This window comes from Corticium candelabrum, chromosome 2, assembly GCF_963422355.1.
Source record: "Corticium candelabrum chromosome 2, ooCorCand1.1, whole genome shotgun sequence".
Classification (NCBI taxonomy): Eukaryota; Metazoa; Porifera; class Homoscleromorpha; order Homosclerophorida; family Plakinidae; genus Corticium; species Corticium candelabrum.
In genome coordinates this window covers 4,328,147-4,347,595 of record NC_085086.1, presented here as the reverse complement: position 1 = coordinate 4,347,595, position 19,449 = coordinate 4,328,147, and the positions used below count along the sequence as shown (strand labels likewise).

The 19,449-nt window shown below is 37.7% G+C and overlaps 2 protein-coding genes across 4 annotated transcripts in view; both read right to left on the bottom strand.

The window, feature by feature from the left end:
- Positions 1 to 8,714, bottom strand: part of LOC134198073 (sushi, von Willebrand factor type A, EGF and pentraxin domain-containing protein 1-like) — a 34,931-nt gene extending 26,217 nt beyond the window's left edge. For all 3 annotated transcript variants that reach the window (XM_062667405.1, XM_062667406.1, XM_062667407.1), the window contains exons 1-10: positions 8,555 to 8,714; positions 8,325 to 8,498; positions 6,922 to 7,104; positions 6,679 to 6,855; positions 6,320 to 6,502; positions 6,090 to 6,263; positions 4,687 to 4,869; positions 4,448 to 4,624; positions 2,303 to 2,485; positions 2,064 to 2,246 (exon numbers count right to left, since the gene is read on the bottom strand). In XM_062667405.1, the coding sequence (XP_062523389.1) occupies positions 2,064 to 2,246; positions 2,303 to 2,485; positions 4,448 to 4,624; positions 4,687 to 4,869; positions 6,090 to 6,263; positions 6,320 to 6,502; positions 6,679 to 6,855; positions 6,922 to 7,104; positions 8,325 to 8,498; positions 8,555 to 8,675 (1,738 nt within the window). In that variant the 5' untranslated portion in view covers positions 8,676 to 8,714. The remainder of the gene's footprint in view (positions 1 to 2,063; positions 2,247 to 2,302; positions 2,486 to 4,447; positions 4,625 to 4,686; positions 4,870 to 6,089; positions 6,264 to 6,319; positions 6,503 to 6,678; positions 6,856 to 6,921; positions 7,105 to 8,324; positions 8,499 to 8,554) is intronic.
- Positions 8,715 to 8,905: 191 nt separating this feature from the next.
- Positions 8,906 to 18,839, bottom strand: LOC134176327 (E-selectin-like). The gene is made up of 9 exons (XM_062642997.1): positions 18,828 to 18,839; positions 18,255 to 18,341; positions 14,475 to 14,663; positions 14,234 to 14,416; positions 11,655 to 11,837; positions 10,808 to 10,990; positions 10,577 to 10,750; positions 9,146 to 9,328; positions 8,906 to 9,090 (listed from the first exon to the last, which is right to left on the bottom strand). Exons 2-9 carry the CDS (start codon positions 18,334 to 18,336, stop codon positions 8,906 to 8,908), a joined length of 1,362 nt encoding a protein of 453 aa, XP_062498981.1. The 5' UTR covers positions 18,337 to 18,341; positions 18,828 to 18,839.
- Between the last annotated feature and the right edge of the window lie 610 nt (positions 18,840 to 19,449).

Sequence of the window (19,449 nt, the reverse complement as noted above, 5' to 3'; positions counted from 1 at the left end):
TGTCACAAAGTGATGACACAACAGAACTGCATGTTTAATACTGTAGGTACATGTCTACATGTCATCTTCTCATAAAATGGTAACCACGAATTTAACATAATCACAAAACGTGCAAAAGAACTATATATTTTCCTTCCTTCTCTGGATAAGAAAAGCTATCAAACTAACATGCATATATACAGGTACATAATAGCCACATACACAAAACTAAATGCACACTCATAGTTACAAACAAACAAACAACAAGTAATCACATATTGAGTCCCAGAAATCAAAACAAGAGCTAAACATTGAACATTTCAGTAAAAATAAACTGTCTCATCAAGAATGGGTCTACAGACAATCCTCCATTTAACGACACCAAGATATAACAACATCGCAATTTTAACAACATAGATAGCTAGTGTGGTACAGAAGTGCATGCATACAAAACATGGTACTTCACCTCTTGTATAACAACAACACTTGATATAAAGACACTGACATACACAAAATATTAAAAATGCATAAGAGTATGGAAACTTCCCTCCATTTACCAACATGCAGGTTACGCAGCCTATCCTCCCGTATGCACTCCTTTTGCCACATGATGCACACATAAAGCAAAAGCAGCTGTGGCGCTTCATCTGTATATACAGCTGCATGTGAATCTGGCAGGTTCTAACCCTAGAGAAATTTTTAACTACAAGTAGAAGTTTACAATGCATTAGCATTTACAGTACAGTACATGCCATCCAAGCTAAATCAAGCTCGTTAATCTGGCCACCTCACACTACTAACATGAAATCATGTGCGTTATTCAGGTTTGCATCCAAGCAGATTTGATATGGTGACCTCGTGATATGCATGTAATGACATCAAATCACTGGTCCCAACCATGTCATTATATCGAGAGTTGACTATACATTATGCCCATTAAATTGTTAGCACAAATTGTCGATTAAAACATGTTTGTAACTGACAGTAATTTGCTATAATTGATTTCAAAATGTTTGACCAATCAGTAAACAGAAGTGATGTCAAGGCACAGTGCCAATGTGTACACATTTTACATACACATCCAAATTTCTTTGATTTTGGTCCCTCAGATCCCATGACTAAGAACTGATAGCCCCTGTTACAGGACCTACTAAGTCGTGACTGAACTCCAGTCCCCACAATAAGAAATTACACATAATATACAAATGACTGGACATGACCAAACAAACCCATTAGAAGGATTTGATTTCAAAATTCCAACAACACAACATTACAGTGGCTATAATGCTTGTTGCTCTGAAGAGCCAGTTGCCATATCTCTATGCACAGTAATAAAAACAATACAGCATGGTCTTCATGAGGGTACAGTTACCAGTAATTATATGGCCACCTCATCTACAGAGTACGTTAAAAGGTAAAGTTGGTAGAAGGTGGAATCCCTCAGTAGTCTCTTCAAACCACAAAAAAAGTGAAAATAGTCTACTTTAGCAGTCACATACTGTGTGCCTGTATGTGCGAGTCCGTTTGATTGATATCGTGGACGTGTTCATATTGACACGTGAGCCCTTATTTAGTTTAGTTTCAAGACTAACCAACAGGGAATCTGATAGTAATGAAACAAGATTCAGGTTTTGCCTGGACACTACATGATAATTTTCAAGCATTCTGCGACAAACCTTGACATTAGCCCAACAATGTCCAATGTCTGGCCGTTGTCGCAAACCCCAGAACTCTGCCCAGCTTTAAAGAGTATGTTTATACACATACAAACAAAATAATGACTACACACAACTGATGCAGAGATGACTACCAGGACGTCACATCAAAATTGAAAGTGTGGATTTTCTACACATAAGCACACACACATGCAAACATGCACACCTGCACACACATGCACATGCACACACACACACACACACACACACACACACACACACACACACACACACACACACACACACACACACACACACACACACACACACACACACACATACACACACCACTTTATTATCTTCTAGTTTAAGTACATAAACATGAGATCTAAACAACAATACAAAATCAAAAATATACAGACTACTTACGTTGACAATATGGTGGTCTGCCACTCCACTGGCCTGAGATCAAACAAGTTCTTGTCTTACTTCCCTTCTCAAGACTAAGACGATAGCCTGGATTACATCCATAATTAACTGACTTGTTGTAGGTAAACTCATTGCTTGATATATAGCCATTTCGAGGACGAAACAGACTTGGACATCTTATCACTGTACACATTAATAATCTAAATACACAATTTGTAACTTCTGTCCAATACTCTTACAATGACAGACTGGTGGCTTGTCAGACCACTGCACTTTTAATTCATGTAGCTGACACGTAACTCTTGCACTTCCAGACATGTTGTAGCCAACGTTGCATTGAAATGATGCTGAAGAGCCCAATTTTGTGTTGTGAAACTTTATTACACCATCAAGTGGACGAATCAGTATTGGGCACACAGTCTCTACATACAAATAGAAAAGTATGAGAAAGCCAGCACAACAAGGTATACCGATTTGTAGCCAAGCACAAACATGAAACTACAATCCAAAAGATCAATCGCTTTACGTGTAAAAATAGACTATTAGAAATGACAAACGGCAAAGTTCTATATGTAAATAACAAAACTAGCTCTAGTATACCAGTTTACACTAACCTCCCCTTAGATTAAGATATTGCTTTCTTGCTTCAGAGCATACGGTTTTTCCCCTGCCATGCATAAAGGGTATACACGATAGGCTTGATACAACAAATGTTTGTAAGCTACTTAATTTCGTAAATTGCAAAAATTTACTTAATTAAATCGCTTACTAACTTTTGTAGTTCACATATCAATCAATATTTGGATTTTATTTATTTTATAGTCATTCTACTAAGTGCACAAGAGTAAAGTCGGCCTGGCTCATAGGACAACGCAGACAATGTTTAAAAAACTTACTAACATAGTAAGCAGCAATAGCAGGACTACCCGCACAACTTGCAATAGAAGTACATGTAAGTCCACCAAGACAATAATGTTTGGAAACCTAGCACTTAGTCAACGAATTGGCTTTTGCAAGCTGAGAAATCAAAGACATTATTGAGGATGCAGTACAGACATCGGCAGGTATTTACCAGGATGTTTATTGAGCCTCACTGTCACTTCCACACACGTGTTCAAGAGGCTTGAGGAAAGTTTACAAACATGTGTTTCTTACAAAATAGAGTTTGTGGCAGTTTACAAACATTTGTGGTTACGAACATTTGTTGATTTACAGTAGTATCAACACTATACTGTGAACAACCCTATCCAATGTTAATAAACTAAACAATGAAAAAATTGTAAATCTTCCAAGCACAAAATGCTCTTATCATTATTCACTACAAAATAAACATTCTAAGAGCCAAAACTAAGTACAGAATGATGAATGACATAGATAATTACAACATCAATTCTCAACAGACATTCAAGTTTTGGTATGCATCAACTACAGATTCCAGTGTTCTCTTTAACATCAGAGTAAACGATAATAAATCTAGCGCTGAGGTATCAACGCTCCTGTCAACACATTTGCTAAGGCACGCCGACCTCAAACAGCCAAATATTACGGTTCTACTTTTCCTATATGCATCAACATAAAAAAAACCAAAAAGCAAACTGCATTTCGTTAACTCTTTCAGGTATAGCCACAACTCAAATGAAGCAAAAGACAAGAGTCTATCATGTGCATTTAGGTCACTATTCAGAAAGTCAGATACCAGTAAAAACATGGATTGCCTTGTGCACATCATGAACGTACATCTGCATAGTTCACTACCAGTAGCACAAACCCAGTCAAACATCATCATCTTTAGCATGCCTGTCGCTGGAATGTCGTCCATCCTTGACTACTCCTCTAACATGAATTTGCTTGTAACATCTTCTGTCTTCCGACAAGAGCTTTCAGAAGAGTGAAACAAGATAAAATAAATGCATGCAGTCTAATTAAGCTATTTAGACTGTCATTGTCCTAAGCATGCCACTCATACTCAAAATAAAGTTGAACACACCGCATACTACCCCTAAATGCACGCCTGTAAGAATATGCAAACGATGCTCAACAATGATAATTCGATTAACAGTCTTGCTATATATATAAATAACAAGACCCGTGTGTTTGATCGAAGGACATATAGCAAACAGATTTTCCATTTTTACTGTTCCTAAATATGTATTGTACAATAAATTAAACACAATCACTGATATCAAGAGTAAAGCAATAGCTAACCTCAACTCAAAACAAGTAAAATTTGCATGGTACAATGTAAAATGTCCTGACAGAAACCCTGGATATCACAAGCCTAGTGTTTACGTTCTTTTATATATTACAGAATGTTTAACTATCTATGAAAAATGATGTATGAGTAGTTGCAGCAGTGAAGATACGACTTTAATCAATGACCCTACCTTCACAAGAAGGTGCAGTACCATTCCATGCGCCTGAGATTAAACAATATCTTGTGACATTTCCATTCTTAAGATGATAGCCTGGATTACAATTGTAAGTCACTAATTTGCTATTGCCAACATCAGATATTGACAGCCAGCCATTCATTGGTCCAGACAGAGTAGGACATACAATCACTGTTATAACAAAAAAAATAAGATCAAAATGTCTCAATCTATAGTATTTGAGCAATGTTTACATTGACAAGTGGGCAGTTGCCTAGACCATTGGAGTTGAGAGCCACGTAGTTTGCACGAACTAGTTGTACTTCCCACCAACTTGTAGCCAGAGTTGCACTGAAATAACACCAACGATCCAAACCTGGTACTGTTGTATAACGCTTGTCCATTAAGAGGAGGTCGAGGTACCAAGCACTTTGCCACTAAATTACATCGAGCAAAAAAACTGTGTTGATCAAAAGCAAACTTATCAGTAACTCAGATACAACGCTAAAGTATAAACTGATAAATACATGATGTATGGCCACATTATTGCAAAACTTTAAAATAACGTTCATCATAGTAACACACAAACCAATATCACAAGTAAAATCACTGTAACAATTAATATAAAATATATCCAAATAAATTTGCAAACATCAAGAATATCCTGTATGCATTTCATTACCATTCTTTTCCCTACTGCAGCTGACCCAATCATGCAGTAGCAAATGTTTTCTAACTAGCTTGCCAAAATACACAACAGTCAACTAAATGACACCATTATAAGGCATGTTAGAAAAGAACGTTGAAAGTATCAGTGGGCAAGGTAAAACTTGCCAATTCTCTGAGAAGACTAAATATTTATGCTTTTCTTATAAACCATTACATAACCCAAACACATCTCACTACAATGCAAGCAACTATAGACTACTATACCCTCACCAGTCTTATGCATTGAAAGTAGACTAACCTCCCAGTGAAATCATAAAATCGCCAGCATAAGAGGCGCTTTACTCTAGTTCTCATTGACAATTACTGTTTCTCTCTAAGAACAGTTGACTCATAATCAAGAAGACATCGCCTCAAGGCTTGCATGCTTAGACTATCCAAACGCTCAAGCAGAAGTATAAATGTGTCCGCAACTGAAATTTCCACGTTGATAGTACAGTTGACATCTATCTATCTATCTATCTATCTATCTATACAAAAGCAGATAACATACAGTAAAATGATCCTTGTGGATAATGTTTTCCCTCCCTTCTCTAAGTTTTCTGCATTCAGGCTTGCTAGCTGCAAAAGACATGGCAGAGATAATCAAACCTACGTGCGCGTGTAATTGTCCTACTTGAAAACTGTGCATCAAGATCGACACGTCTGTCCTTTGACAACTGTAAACATTTGCTTGTGCCATTTTCAAGTACGAAGAAAGCAGAAGTATACAAGAACTAATATTTCACGGCACTGGCAACGAATTGTGAAAAGCCAAGAGTAAATACCTAGTCTCTCCACATGCATGCACAAACATAACTGAGCAAAGTTTCTAAGATACCAAGGTACAAACATTTCACGATTGCCCCTACACAATTTATAATTTTCAATTAAATTAGAAAAGATGCAAATAAATTATGACGTCTAAATTCTCCTACACTACTGTACTTACATTCACAATGAGGTGAGGCACCACTCCACTGGCCTGAAATTAGACAAGTTATTGTCCAATGTTTCTTCAAACGATAACCAGGATTGCAGCCAAAAGAGACAGTCGTGTTGTAAGAAACATCATGCCTTAATAAATAGCCATTCAAAGGATGAGAGAGGCTTGGACACTTTATCACTGTCCACAACAGAAGCATTAAAGCACAGTTCAAACATTGAAACAAAAATTCTCACCTGTACAATTTGGTGTCTTGTCAGACCACTGCAACTGAGTGCCAATTAGTTGACAAATACTTGTTGGACTTCCAGTCATGTTGTAGCCTAAATTGCACTGAAATGATGCCAAAGATCCCATATCCGTGCTCTTGAACTCCACAACACCATTGACTGGAAACGTCGGTACTGAGCAAACACCCACTACAAGACACAAGAAAGCAAATAATTCATTATGTTACAAACAAAATTCTAGTACGGACTGTACAAGGAGCAGTATGAATCAAAATGTCTACATTTATTCATGAGTGAATAAATATCAATACAAACAATGAGTGTATTGATAGATAAACACACAACAGTTAAATGATGTTACTTACCTTCACAAGCTGGTGCAGTTCCATTCCACTCGCCTGAGACTAAACAATATCTTGTGGCACTTCCATTCTTAAGATGATAGCCTGGATTACAATTGTAAGTCACTAATTTGCTATTGCCAACATCAGATATTGACAGCCAGCCATTCATTGGTCCAGACAGAGTAGGACATACAATCACTGTCATAACAACAACAAAAAAAAAGATCAAAATGTCTCAATCTATAGTATCTGAGCAATGTTTACATTGACAAGTGGGCGGTTGCCTAGACCATTGGAGTTGAGAGCCTTGTAGTTTGCACGAACTAGTTGTACTTCCCACCAACTTGTAGCCAGAGTTGCACTGAAATAACACCAACGATCCAAACCTGGTACTGTTGTATAACGCTTGTCCATTAAGAGGAGGTCGAGGTACCAAGCACTTTGCCACTAAATTACATCGAGCAAAAAAACTGTGTTGATCAAAAGCAAACTTATCAGTAACTCAGATACAACGCTAAAGTATAAACTGATAAATACATGATGTATGGCCACATTATTGCAAAACTTTAAAATAACGTTCATCATAGTAACACACAAACCAACATCACAAGTAAAATCACTGTAACAATTAATATAAAATATATCCAATTAAATTTGCAAACATCAAGAATATCCTGTATGCATTTCATTACCATTCTTTTCCCTACTGCAGCTGACCCAATCATGCAGTAGCAAATGTTTCCTGACTAGCTTGCCAAAATACACAACATTCAACTAAATGACACCATTATAAGGCATGTTAGAAAAGAACGTTGAAAGTATCAGTGGGCAAGGTAAAACTTGCCAATTCTCTGAGAAGACTAAAAAATTATGCTTTTCTTATAAACCATTACATAACCCAAACACATCTCACTACAATGCAAGCAACTATAGACTACTATACCCTCACCAGTCTTATGCATTGAAAGTAGACTAACCTCCCAGTGAAATCATAAAATCGCCAGCATAAGAGGCGCTTTACTCTAGTTCTCATTGACAATTACTGTTTCTCTCTAAGAACAGTTGACTCATAGTCAAGAAGACATCGCCTCAAGGCTTGCATGCTTAGACTATCCAAACGCTCAAGCAGAAGTATAAATGTGTCCGCAACTGAAATTTCCACGTTGATAGTACAGTTGACATCTATCTATCTATCTATCTATCTATCTATACAAAAGCACATAACATACAGTAAAATGATCCTTGTGGATAATGTTTTCCCTCCCTTCCCTACGTTTTCTGCATTCAGGCTTGCTAGCTGCAAAAGACATGGCAGAGATAATCAAACCTACGTGCGCGTGTAATTGTCCTACTTGAAAACTGTGCATCAAGATCGACACGTCTGTCCTTTGACAACTGTAAACATTTGCTTGTGCCATTTTCAAGTACGAAGAAAGCAGAAGTATACAAGAACTAATATTTCACGGCACTGGCAACGAATTGTGAAAAGCCAAGAGTAAATACCTAGTCTCTCCACATGCATGCACAAACATAACTGAGCAAAGTTTCTAAGATACCAAGGTACAAACATTTCACGATTGCCCCTACACAATTTATAATTTTCAATTAAATTAGAAAAGATGCAAATAAATTATGACGTCTAAATTCTCCTACACTACTGTACTTACATTCACAATGAGGTGAGGCACCACTCCACTGGCCTGAAATTAGACAAGTTATTGTCCAATGTTTCTTCAAACGATAACCAGGATTGCAGCCAAAAGAGACAGTCGTGTTGTAAGAAACATCATGCCTTAATAAATAGCCATTCAAAGGATGAGAGAGGCTTGGACACTTTATCACTGTCCACAACAGAAGCATTAAAGCACAGTTCAAACATTGAAACAAAAATTCTCACCTGTACAATTTGGTGTCTTGTCAGACCACTGCAACTGAGTGCCAACTAGTTGACAAATACTTGTTGGACTTCCAGTCATGTTGTAGCCTAAATTGCACTGAAATGATGCCAAAGATCCCATATCCGTGCTCTTGAACTCCACAACACCATTGACTGGAAACGTCGGTACTGAGCAAACACCCACTACAAGACACAAGAAAGCAAATAATTCATTATGTTACAAACAAAATTCTAGTACGGACTGTACAAGGAGCAGTATGAATCAAAATGTCTACATTTATTCATGAGTGAATAAATATCAATACAAACAATGAGTGTATTGATAGATAAACACACAACAGTTAAATGATGTTACTTACCTTCACAACCTGGTGCAGTTCCATTCCACTCGCCTGAGACTAAACAATATCTTGTGGCACTTCCATTCTTAAGATGATAGCCTGGATCACAATTGTAAGTCACTAATTTGCTATTGCCAAAATCAGAGATTGACAGCCAGCCATTTGTTGGTCCAGAGAGAGTTGAACATGTCATCACTGTTACACAAGAGAGATAAAACATGTCAATTTTAATGTGATCAGTGATGTTTACTTTGACAAGTGGGTGATCGCAAGGACCATTGTAGTTGAGAACCACGTAGTTTGCACGAACTAGTTGTACTTCCAATCAACTTGTAGCCAGCATTGCATTTAAACAATACCGATGATCCCAATTTGGTACTGTTGTATAAGACTTGCCCATTGAAAAGAGGTCGAGGTGCCAAGCACTCTGCCACTAAATTACAATCAGGACAGTACACAAAGTTGTGTTTTAATCAAAATCAAATCTATCAGCAACTGAAATCAAAACTAAAGCATAACTTGCATGTTAACAGGAGAGTATAGCCACATCATCGTAAAACTTTTAATAGAGTCATCTGATCGTAGTAATACAACCGAAATTTACAGGTACAGTAAGGGCCATTTCCACTAGTGCCTAAACCGATTAACAAATGGTTTAAGCTAAACTGGTTTAATTAAGAATTGACCTGTTTCCACCTGCACTAAACAAGTTATATTTTAAACCTAAACCGCTTTCTTAATTAAACCTACTTCAAACACTAGAAAATCATAAAAACTGAACAATTAACTAGGCAAACATGAAACATGTCCTGCCAAATTCATTACCATTTTTTCTATTAAACAAACCCCAACACTGCACCTAACCCAATCATGTAGCACAATATTTTTCTGACTAGATCACATAAAACACGACACGACTAAAATCTTGTTCTTGTAGATGTTTGCCTTATATGTCATCTTTACAAGCTGAATAAAACAGCAAGCACACATCAGTGTCCAATGGAAAGCTTGCCAATTGCCTGAGAAGACAAAGCTTTCATGATTACAATGGTGAACGTCCAAATGTTAATTACACACACTAAAATAAGAATTTCAAATGCATCGACCACTCAGCCATAGCTGCCATTTTAGTCAATTCTTTGTCAAGTCAAATGGCCATGCAATCTTGTCATTTGGTCAGTCATTGCCCAATGACCGGCAGTTATTTCATACTCTGAAATTAGACATGTGTCACTAAATGCAAGTAAATAGGCAGCTTCACTATTCCCAAGTGACGTTGAGATCATATATTATTCATGCAAATTCAAATGATATAAAATGATGTTTGTAATCGTAGCTTGATCAATGTCTCTAAATCTTCTTAATCCACACTTGCTAGTTGTAATGACATGGTAGATATATCAAAGAAAATATGTGCTTAATTGTACAACTTGGAAGTGTACAGCAAGTTCTATATCTTCATACATTAGAAAATGTACAGCTCGTGTCATTCCTCAAGTAAGAATAAAACAATTGGGCAAATGACTCTCAAATCACAACTAACCAACTAAATAGTAACTGAATATAAACATATCTTTATGATTTCCTACAAAGTCTAAAATCAATCTATTTTGACAGACAATATTAACTTAGCCTAGATGCAAGTAAATGGAGATCATCAAAAGCACTTTATGCTTCTTACATTTACAACGAGGTGGAGTATCACTCCACTGGCCTGAAATTTGACAAGTTATTGTCCGATGTTTCTTTATACGATAACCAGGATTGCAGCCATAACTGACAGTTGTGTTGTATAAAACACCATTGCTCAATAAATAGCCATTCAAAGGAAGAGAAAGTCTTGGACACTTTATCACTGTCCACAATAGAAAAATAATAATACAGTTGAAATATCAAAACAACAAAATCCTACCTGTACAATTTGGTGTCTGATCAGACCACTGCAACCGAGTGCCAATTAGTTGACAAGTACTCATTGGACTTCCAGTCATGTTGTAGCCTAAATTGCATTGAAATGATGCCAAGGATCCTATATTTGTGCCGTTGAACTGTAATACACCATTGACTGGAGGTGTTGGTACTGAGCAAAAATGCACTGCAAGAAACAAGATGCAAATTACCTTACAAAAAGGAAAATTACTTGTGTGCTTATCTAGATTGTATATGCATATGCAGATGAGCATCTAGTAAATAATGACTCTAAATAGTTAAACTGTGGACTGCAACATTGAAAAAGGGTCATCTAAATTATCAACAAATTCATAAGCATACAAAGTGCACGCTAGGGGGAGGGGTTATGGCCTCTGTATGTTTTATAAAATGTTGATCGGTAGCAAATGGCTCTTTGTTTCCATGGCCGGAATTGCATCATGCATTGTTCCCGTGTTAGTCACCCGTATGTATGTATGGGATTTGCAAACATGTACAACCACAGCAGCCTACTCCGGTTTTTGTTCTAGGATTCCAATATGATACATCAAACTATGTTCTATAGATGATGATCTAGCAATATGAAAAGCATTCCAGGCTTTTCAGATTTCTGCAGTCTTTGAAAAGTACATTCATAGTGTTGAAAAGAAAGAACAGTTCCACTTACACAACTGCAATTCATGAGCAGAAGCCAATATATAAGCAAGAGTTCCAATCAAACCAGTAAAATATCCTAAACTGTCAATTTGTCAATACAAAAATATAAAGCACTATACACATCTAGCTCATTTTGATAGCATTAATAAATTTTAAACACTTAGACAACTTACATTTAGGTTGACACAGAGGTGCTATTCCACTCCACTGGCCTGATATTAGGCAAGTTCTTGTCTCATTTCCATTGTTCAAATAGTAGCCTGAATTGCAGCTGTAAGTTACTGATTCATTGTACATAAAATGTGCACTTGACAAATAGCCATTCAGAGGTGGTGAGAGAACTGGACACATTATTTCTGTAAACAAGAAACATATACATGAAACACCATGTCACTGTCTACCAATGTCATGGTATCGACTCAGCATTCTATCCAGGTGTAGACTGCAATGCAGAATTTACTTGTAGCTGTTGAGAATAAAGTGTAGGATATATTACAATTAGGATGACAACACTAAAATCTACAACTATGTTGCCAAAAGCAAAGTTTATAATGTCCTATAGTACACGAGTTATAGTATGACAAACTCATTCCAGTTTTAATTAAATCGATGTCAAACTCCAACTACGTATACCAGGTCACCTATACAGCAATAAGTATTTGCATTCAGCATGCCACTACACAAGATAAAACCTCATTTACAAAATTTTTATCTCACCTGCATCAAAGGTAATTTACATAAATGTGCTATTTGCGTCTTCTAGTATATGCCTTCGTTAGAAAGTCGACTGTGTGTACAGTACACACACTGCATTATCTGCCACAATCGGTTCTGACTAATGCTTAGTGAATTAACAAATTGGTGGATAACACAAATCTAGCCTCAGAGTGTTAATCTCTGATGCAAATGGCGTTTTCACTGCTGTATTGTAAGTACTCACAAAAATAAACTGTTAATGTATATCAATTAGTTCAATATATCTACTTGCTTTAATTAATGTACAACAAGGCAGTCAAAAGTGACTTCTAAAATTGTGTTATAATGAGAGCTCAAACTGTGTTGTCTAAATTTGTATGAGCCTTTCACTTTCCTGTTTTTATTGTCTAATTGAGATGGGCCATAGATGACAGAAAGCTAGTGCCACAGTATATAACGAATTATGTGACATCTACATGTATTCCAGAACATCAAGACAAATCAGTTCTTGACCTTCAGTGAATGGTGGTTTGGTATAGTAGCGTACAGAATCTGGAACAACAACCAGCCATTGACCAATGGCCAAACATTGTCAGTCTTGCATGTCCAATATCACTTAGTATTATTGTTATTTCAAAGTAGTCATGAGTTTACGGCAGAAAATTCCCATTGGTCAGTTGTCTTCTGGATCTGAGGTTACCAACATGACATCAAATCAATGCTTGAATGTCAGATCACCTTCCTGTATGCTTCATATTACATGATTGCTCTCTGTAATTATGTGTTGCAAACCAGAGACACTTACTTACATTACAGCTAATTGACTGCACTTGGTGCTCTGTTAAGCTTCAAATAAAGGGGGATTTAGATCCATCAAGACTGCCGTTCTTCAATGAGTTTCTCAAAACACAATACAGAGGCAGCACTAGACAAATTAGATGCTAGAAAGCAGTAGAAATCGAATGAGAGCTAAACTTGCATTTCTTGCATATTTTTAAGAGCATCGACGCAGGAAAAATGCATGGAAGTGAAAAATGCGAGCAAATCAACCATACAGATTACATGATAATATAAATGCAAATTTCTAATGTAGCTAATCAATTTGAAATTCTTGTGGGTCTGATGTACAAAGCAGAGCATGCTGTAACAGCAAACAGTCCCGCCGCCCCAAAATGACGCCATAGCTGTTTCATAGTGTGAGACAGTCAGCCACTGTCTTCATTCAAGGAAGCATCAGCCAAACAAAACAAGTGACGACAAACCTGCTGAAAATTCTGATTTATAATTAGACATTCACATACATCCCACACATTTGTCTAGTTTGACAAACATACATAGTTAGTGACAAGTTTTTGTGCCCTATGAAGACCTTTCCACACTTGAAGCACATTCAAACCGCATTCAAACAGCATTCAATACACTTTGCAAAAAATTGAACTGGATGCACATTCAATGAGCACTGACCCATTTCAAACCAGGAAAACACAATCCACGTAAATGTGTAAATCTCACGAACACCCTATCAGACAGTGTGTAACATGTGTGCATTAGAACCAGTGTTCATCATGGCTGCCAGTCTCTTGGCAGAGGTAGTTCTCTATCTGACTACAAATATGTCCATCCATGCCATAAGCACAAGATACAGATGGAACGTAGATCTACTGCTGCCTACCACTGAGAAGAGCTGCAAGGGTAGGCGTGCAGCCGCCAATGAACATTGAATCCACTTTCAACCACCTCCTCATGTGGTTTAAGCAAATCTGCATTTAATGGGGCCTGACAGCCAATCACATTAGGTGTGAAAAATCCAATTTACATTCAATGTGCATCCAATGTGCATTCAAATTGCTCTTTGGAGTGTAGCATGAAAAGGCCTTTAGAGTATGTTCCTTGCACTAAATTACTTCTACAAAGTCTCCCATAATTAAGACTCATAGCTATGAACAAATACATTAGTAATCCCCTATAGATCTCTAGATAAAAGCCACTTCAATTACACCAATCCAATAAATCTACTGTAACAACAAAACAGCTACTTGAGATTAACTCTTCTTACTGTTGCAAGTAGGCAAACTGGCACTCCATGTTCCTGACTGCTGACATTTTGCAACTGCCAAACCCTGAAGACTAAAGCCATGGTCACATTGACAAGTTCTTGTTCCACTACTTTCATAGCTTGTAACATTGCAGTAACCATATGAAAGTGTGTCAGTTACAGGGCAAAATGACACAGGTAATACTGCAGACAAAACAACAGTATGACTATGGATTCAAGAAACAACGAGCAAAAAACACACTTTCCACACACTTCGGTAGAGGATTTGTCCAAAATGGTATTTCCCGTTCAGACATTTGACACAAAGATGATGATTCACCTTGCAGCTCATAGCCATCATCACAGTAAAATTCCATCTGATGACCCAAATCTCTTGAATAATCTTGAAATTTTCCATGTTCCAGGAAAAAGAAATTAGGACACTTCATTTCTACAAATACAAAAATTAATGTAAATTTTAAAGTATTATGATGATGTGCCTATATTCACATGGTATGAAACAAAATTACATGCTACACACAATGACACACCCACCCACATCACCCCAGTCCACCACACACACACACACACACACACACACACACACACACACACACACACACACACACACACACACACACACACACACACACACACACACACACACACAGACACACACACACACACACACACACACACACACACACAGACACACACACACACACACACACACACACACACACACACACACACACACACACACACACACACGCACGTACACACACACACACACACACACACAGGCAGGCAGGTACGCACGCACGCACGCATGCACGCACACACACACACACACACACACACACACACAATACAGAAAAAATTACCACGAAAAAGGCAATCTTGACATAACCATAGATAGAAAAAGAGAAGACAAACTAAAGAAAGACAACACATATTTATGTAAACATGCAGACACACATTAGAAGTACAAAAATAGATTATCCAAATGACCGGTAAACAACCAACCAACCAACCAATACACTATAAAGCAAGACAAGATTTGCTGCAAAGAGAAGAAACACAAACAAGAAAGGAAGTCTGGAGAATGCCCAGTAGACATGATAACAAACACATCAAAATGCTGAACGCTAATCTTAGAACATTTCGGTTTAGTGCTGGGATGAGGAGGCTGTTTCATATGTAAGAAACAAGAGCAGAGAAAGTGAGATGAGTTCATAGTCACTTGGACCAGACCGAATTACAGCACCACAATTCAGTGCAGCTCATTTCAAAAAAGGACAAATTACTCCACAATCAGAACACGACCGACCAAGAATGTGACTGAGAGCAAACACGACTTTGAAGAAAATGAATAAACCTACAGTTGTGAACATAATGATTAAAATACTTCTGGTTTGCATACATGGTAGGAAAAATCCGTGTGATTTACGTTTGTACACTGACTAGAAATCTAAAAGCCAATTAACAAGCAGCACAAACACCAAGCTAATGAAAACGCAGTAGCGTCTGAAATCACTACTCTTCTTCAGTCATGTCTCAGCTGTAAAGTTGCAAAGAGATCACTGTGCTTCACACTGCAGGTTTAATATACACCATCTCAAGTAACAAGCTTCTTCCATGCACTCAATGAACAAAACCTGGTAAACCATCAAGAAACTGGAAGACAAGCTAGATGCAGGTGTGTGTGCAAGCAATCGCTTCATCGGACTGCTCCTACACTTCCAGATTACAAATCACAGTGGAATTGAGAAGGGAAGGCACAGAAACCAGCAGCAGAACAACTAGACAGAACTTAAACAAACTGGGATTCACTGTTTGCTGCCTAAGAGGGTTCCTCATATGACACAAAGATTGGAGTCGTGCCAAAGGCAGCACATTGACAGATGGTCCAACACCTTTTTGTGACGAGTCAACATGCAATTTGCATTTGGTTCGCTGTAGACCGAGATCCTGTGTTTACAGCTCCTAAGCATGGTCCCAAAGTCCATGTTTGGGGAGGCATCAATGAAAGTGGACTAACATGCGTGAGTTCATGACATCAATGATCCAATCAACAGAGTCTGCTGGCAAAATAGTGTAAGTAACAAAGTAGCCAGTCACAGCTAAATAAACACTGCAAAAAGTAAACAACAAACTACACATATTGAAATCAACATCTTCTAGAATCTCAGCAGTTTCTAATTTTTTCATTCTCAGAGACATTGAGAAATCTTCTGCACCAATTGGCAATAAAGCATTGGACATACAATGCAATCCATCAAAGACTAGTTTTAGATTCACTAGATGTACGTAGTTTGAGGTGGGGTTTTAAAAGCAATATAAAACTACACCAGATAACAAAAGAAATTAATTATGCAAAACAAGCAAGCAAGCAGACACACCGACAGACCAGAGAACTAACAATCAAAACAGTGGACAATAAAACAGGCTAGAAAACAAATACAATGGGAAACAACAAACAATGACACAAACATGCAAACACAGAGACGAAATAGACTGACAGAACCAGGACGTTCACAAGCACCCAACTCTATATTTATTGCACACAAACATCAGCAAAAATGGCAGTTACCCAAACCATGTAAATAATTACACCATTGTACAGCCAAGATTTGAATCAGGCAGATTGAAGAGTAACCATGAAGAGGCCAGTGGTTTGCAACTACCAGAAGCATAATATGTCCTGCTTTTTATGTTTTTCCTTTAATGAAATACTCCATTTGCTTGTTCTATGGAAGGCAGACAAATCAATACTGTTCTGACTAATGAGTATTACAGCGAAAGATCTACTGTGACAACATACCAAGTGTAGAAATAAGCTTCAATGACTATGCATCTTAGATCACTCTTGCCTAATCACAATGTGTCATATCTCAACAGCATACAGTATTTCCGCAAACAGTGCCCCATGCTCAATAATGCCCCGTGGTGACAAAATAATAATGCCCCATGTTCGATTTTGCCACACTGGGGTAGTATTCAAACCCAGTTATATGCATGCACATCTATCAGTGTGTACGCTTGAGACGCAATAAACACCCAGATAGAACCATTGACAGACGATGACGGTAGGTATGCAACAGACCAGAAATACAAGTGAAAGCGAAAGTAGCCAGGATACACACCAGTGAGACTGTAAGATTAGATCATGCTAACTTGTTCTGTTGTGTGTTGTTTGTGTCGTGTGATAGCATGCAAAGAAACAATGCAACAATCTCTGTGCTTGTGGAATAATAATGCCCCATGCTCGAATGTCACCCCATGCTCAATTAACGCCTGTTTCAGAATAGTGCCCCATCACTATTCGTAGAAATACAGTATCATTATTGACTTTTTACTCTTTTGGCATGTGCTAGTTGCTTACTTGCTGTGAGCTGTTCTTCAAACCAGCAGATCACAGCACTGGGCATGTATAATAATCAAACTATATTGATGAAGTTCATACTTTTTCAATTTATTAGAGTGTGCTCAAGGTGGAGCAGGGTGTACTGAGGGTGGGGTGAGCATTGAACACTGCTCTAGACCCTGCTAAACATGGTTTCAAAATCAAACGCACCTCTGATTCCTGGTTTAGCTAATTAAACTGCATCCTAGATAGACGTAATTAGAACCACTGTAAAGGTAACTCATTTCCTGCACAAAGATCGCGAACAGTCAAACAGATAAAACATTTGCAGTAATGCAAACTTTGCTCAATTGGAAACAAGAAACAGGCGAAAACAATACAATTCAGTCTGTGTTTAGAAATGTAAAACTTGTAAATCAGTTCAAAAATAGACTCTAGAGCATACTGTAAATCCAGAAATTCATACTCATGAAATTTTAGTTATTTTCGTACAGATACCTGGTTGTACTAAAAAAAACTAAAAGTTATAGATAGATGCATTTGAATTCGGCTACAGTACTGTACCGATGCCCTGCACTAAAATAACGTGTACGAACTGCTTCATGGGCAGAAGTAATAAAAATTACTAAAATTTCTGGCTTTACAGTATCTTGTACAATTTCAAACCTCACTCACCAGAAAACGCCAAGTTCACTATCAGCATCTGCATCCAGACATGCCTCAACCAAGACGTCTCTTGGACAAATTCCAAGGCCATTATTCCTAGAAATCAGACATTGTGACACCAGAGAAACAGCTCGCCAACACGTCGGCAAGGCGAAAGTGTAAAAAACGGCACAGATCTCGAACACGTACACTCAACATGCAGACATCAAGCAAAAATCGATATATTGCGAAGCGCTCGAACTTTAATTAATTAACAACCGCGTGCTTGGAAAAGCTGCATGCACGTGCAGGGAAATCAGCATCAGACATGTGAAATCAATTTCCTACAAAATTTCATCGTCCTTTCCATTTCTATGAGTCTATAGAAACACGGCAAACTCTTCATGCGCTCTACGCAAAGTGTACAAGAAAACACAGTCACACGTAGCAATGTTTGACAAGAGCAGAGAGGTATCATTTACAAGCGTATGACGAGTGAGTTAAACCCCGAAGCAGTAGAAACTACTGGAAGTTGAATGACAGGTGCACTTGCAACGTTCTGGACGATAGACTGACAGTAGAATGCAGACACAATAAACGTACCCACTGCCCACCTCGGTCGCGTTTGGAGTGAAACGTGCAAACGCACACCCACGTACGATTTCCGTCAACAGCTTGAGGCGCGCGTATCGGTTCCCAGTACCATAGTGCGTCTACGTACGTGTCTACACGGCACGTGACAGTAGCAGTGATGTTCTCGTTAGATATAGCAGCTGCAGGTAGCCATCGATGTCTGCACGAGCCTCGCGAGAAAGACATGCACCGGCATCTTTGGTCGAATATTCAATCCCGGATTAGCCTCGTAGTTCTTCATCCGATCTATTATGTAGCTACTGCAGTCTGGATGAAGATTCTATGACACAAACGAACAAAGAAACATACGTGTAGATCTCGAGTGCAGCCTCAGAAACAGCTAGCAATACAAATTTTGGGTGATTGAGTTATTCCAATTTTTAGTTACTAAGTTAGTAATTCAAGTTTTTGCCTTACAATTTATATTTTAACTTTGTTATTGAAATTTTAATTTCTGTTTTTTTTTGCTTTTATTAAATTAGAACTTGTCTTAACTAAGTTTTTAAATTAGAATACAAATTTTAAACTTTAATAAAGACTTCTATTTTAGCACAATTTACATTTAAAATTATAACACAAATATGTTCTATTT

Bases quoted from the DNA above. Each gene is read 5' to 3' on its own strand.
- LOC134176327 (XM_062642997.1), bottom strand. From the start codon at position 18,336: ATGGCCTTGGAATTTGTCCAAGAGACGTCTTGGTTGAGGCATGTCTGG. The intron at 10,991-11,654 runs GTAAGTTGTCTA...TGTTTCTTGCAG, and splicing joins ACCTCTGTGTCAACCTAAAT to TGCATTTTTGCTCAGTACCA. The intron at 9,329-10,576 runs GTAAGAAGCATA...ATTGTAATTTAG, and splicing joins TACTCCACCTCGTTGTAAAT to TGGCAGAGTGCTTGGCACCT.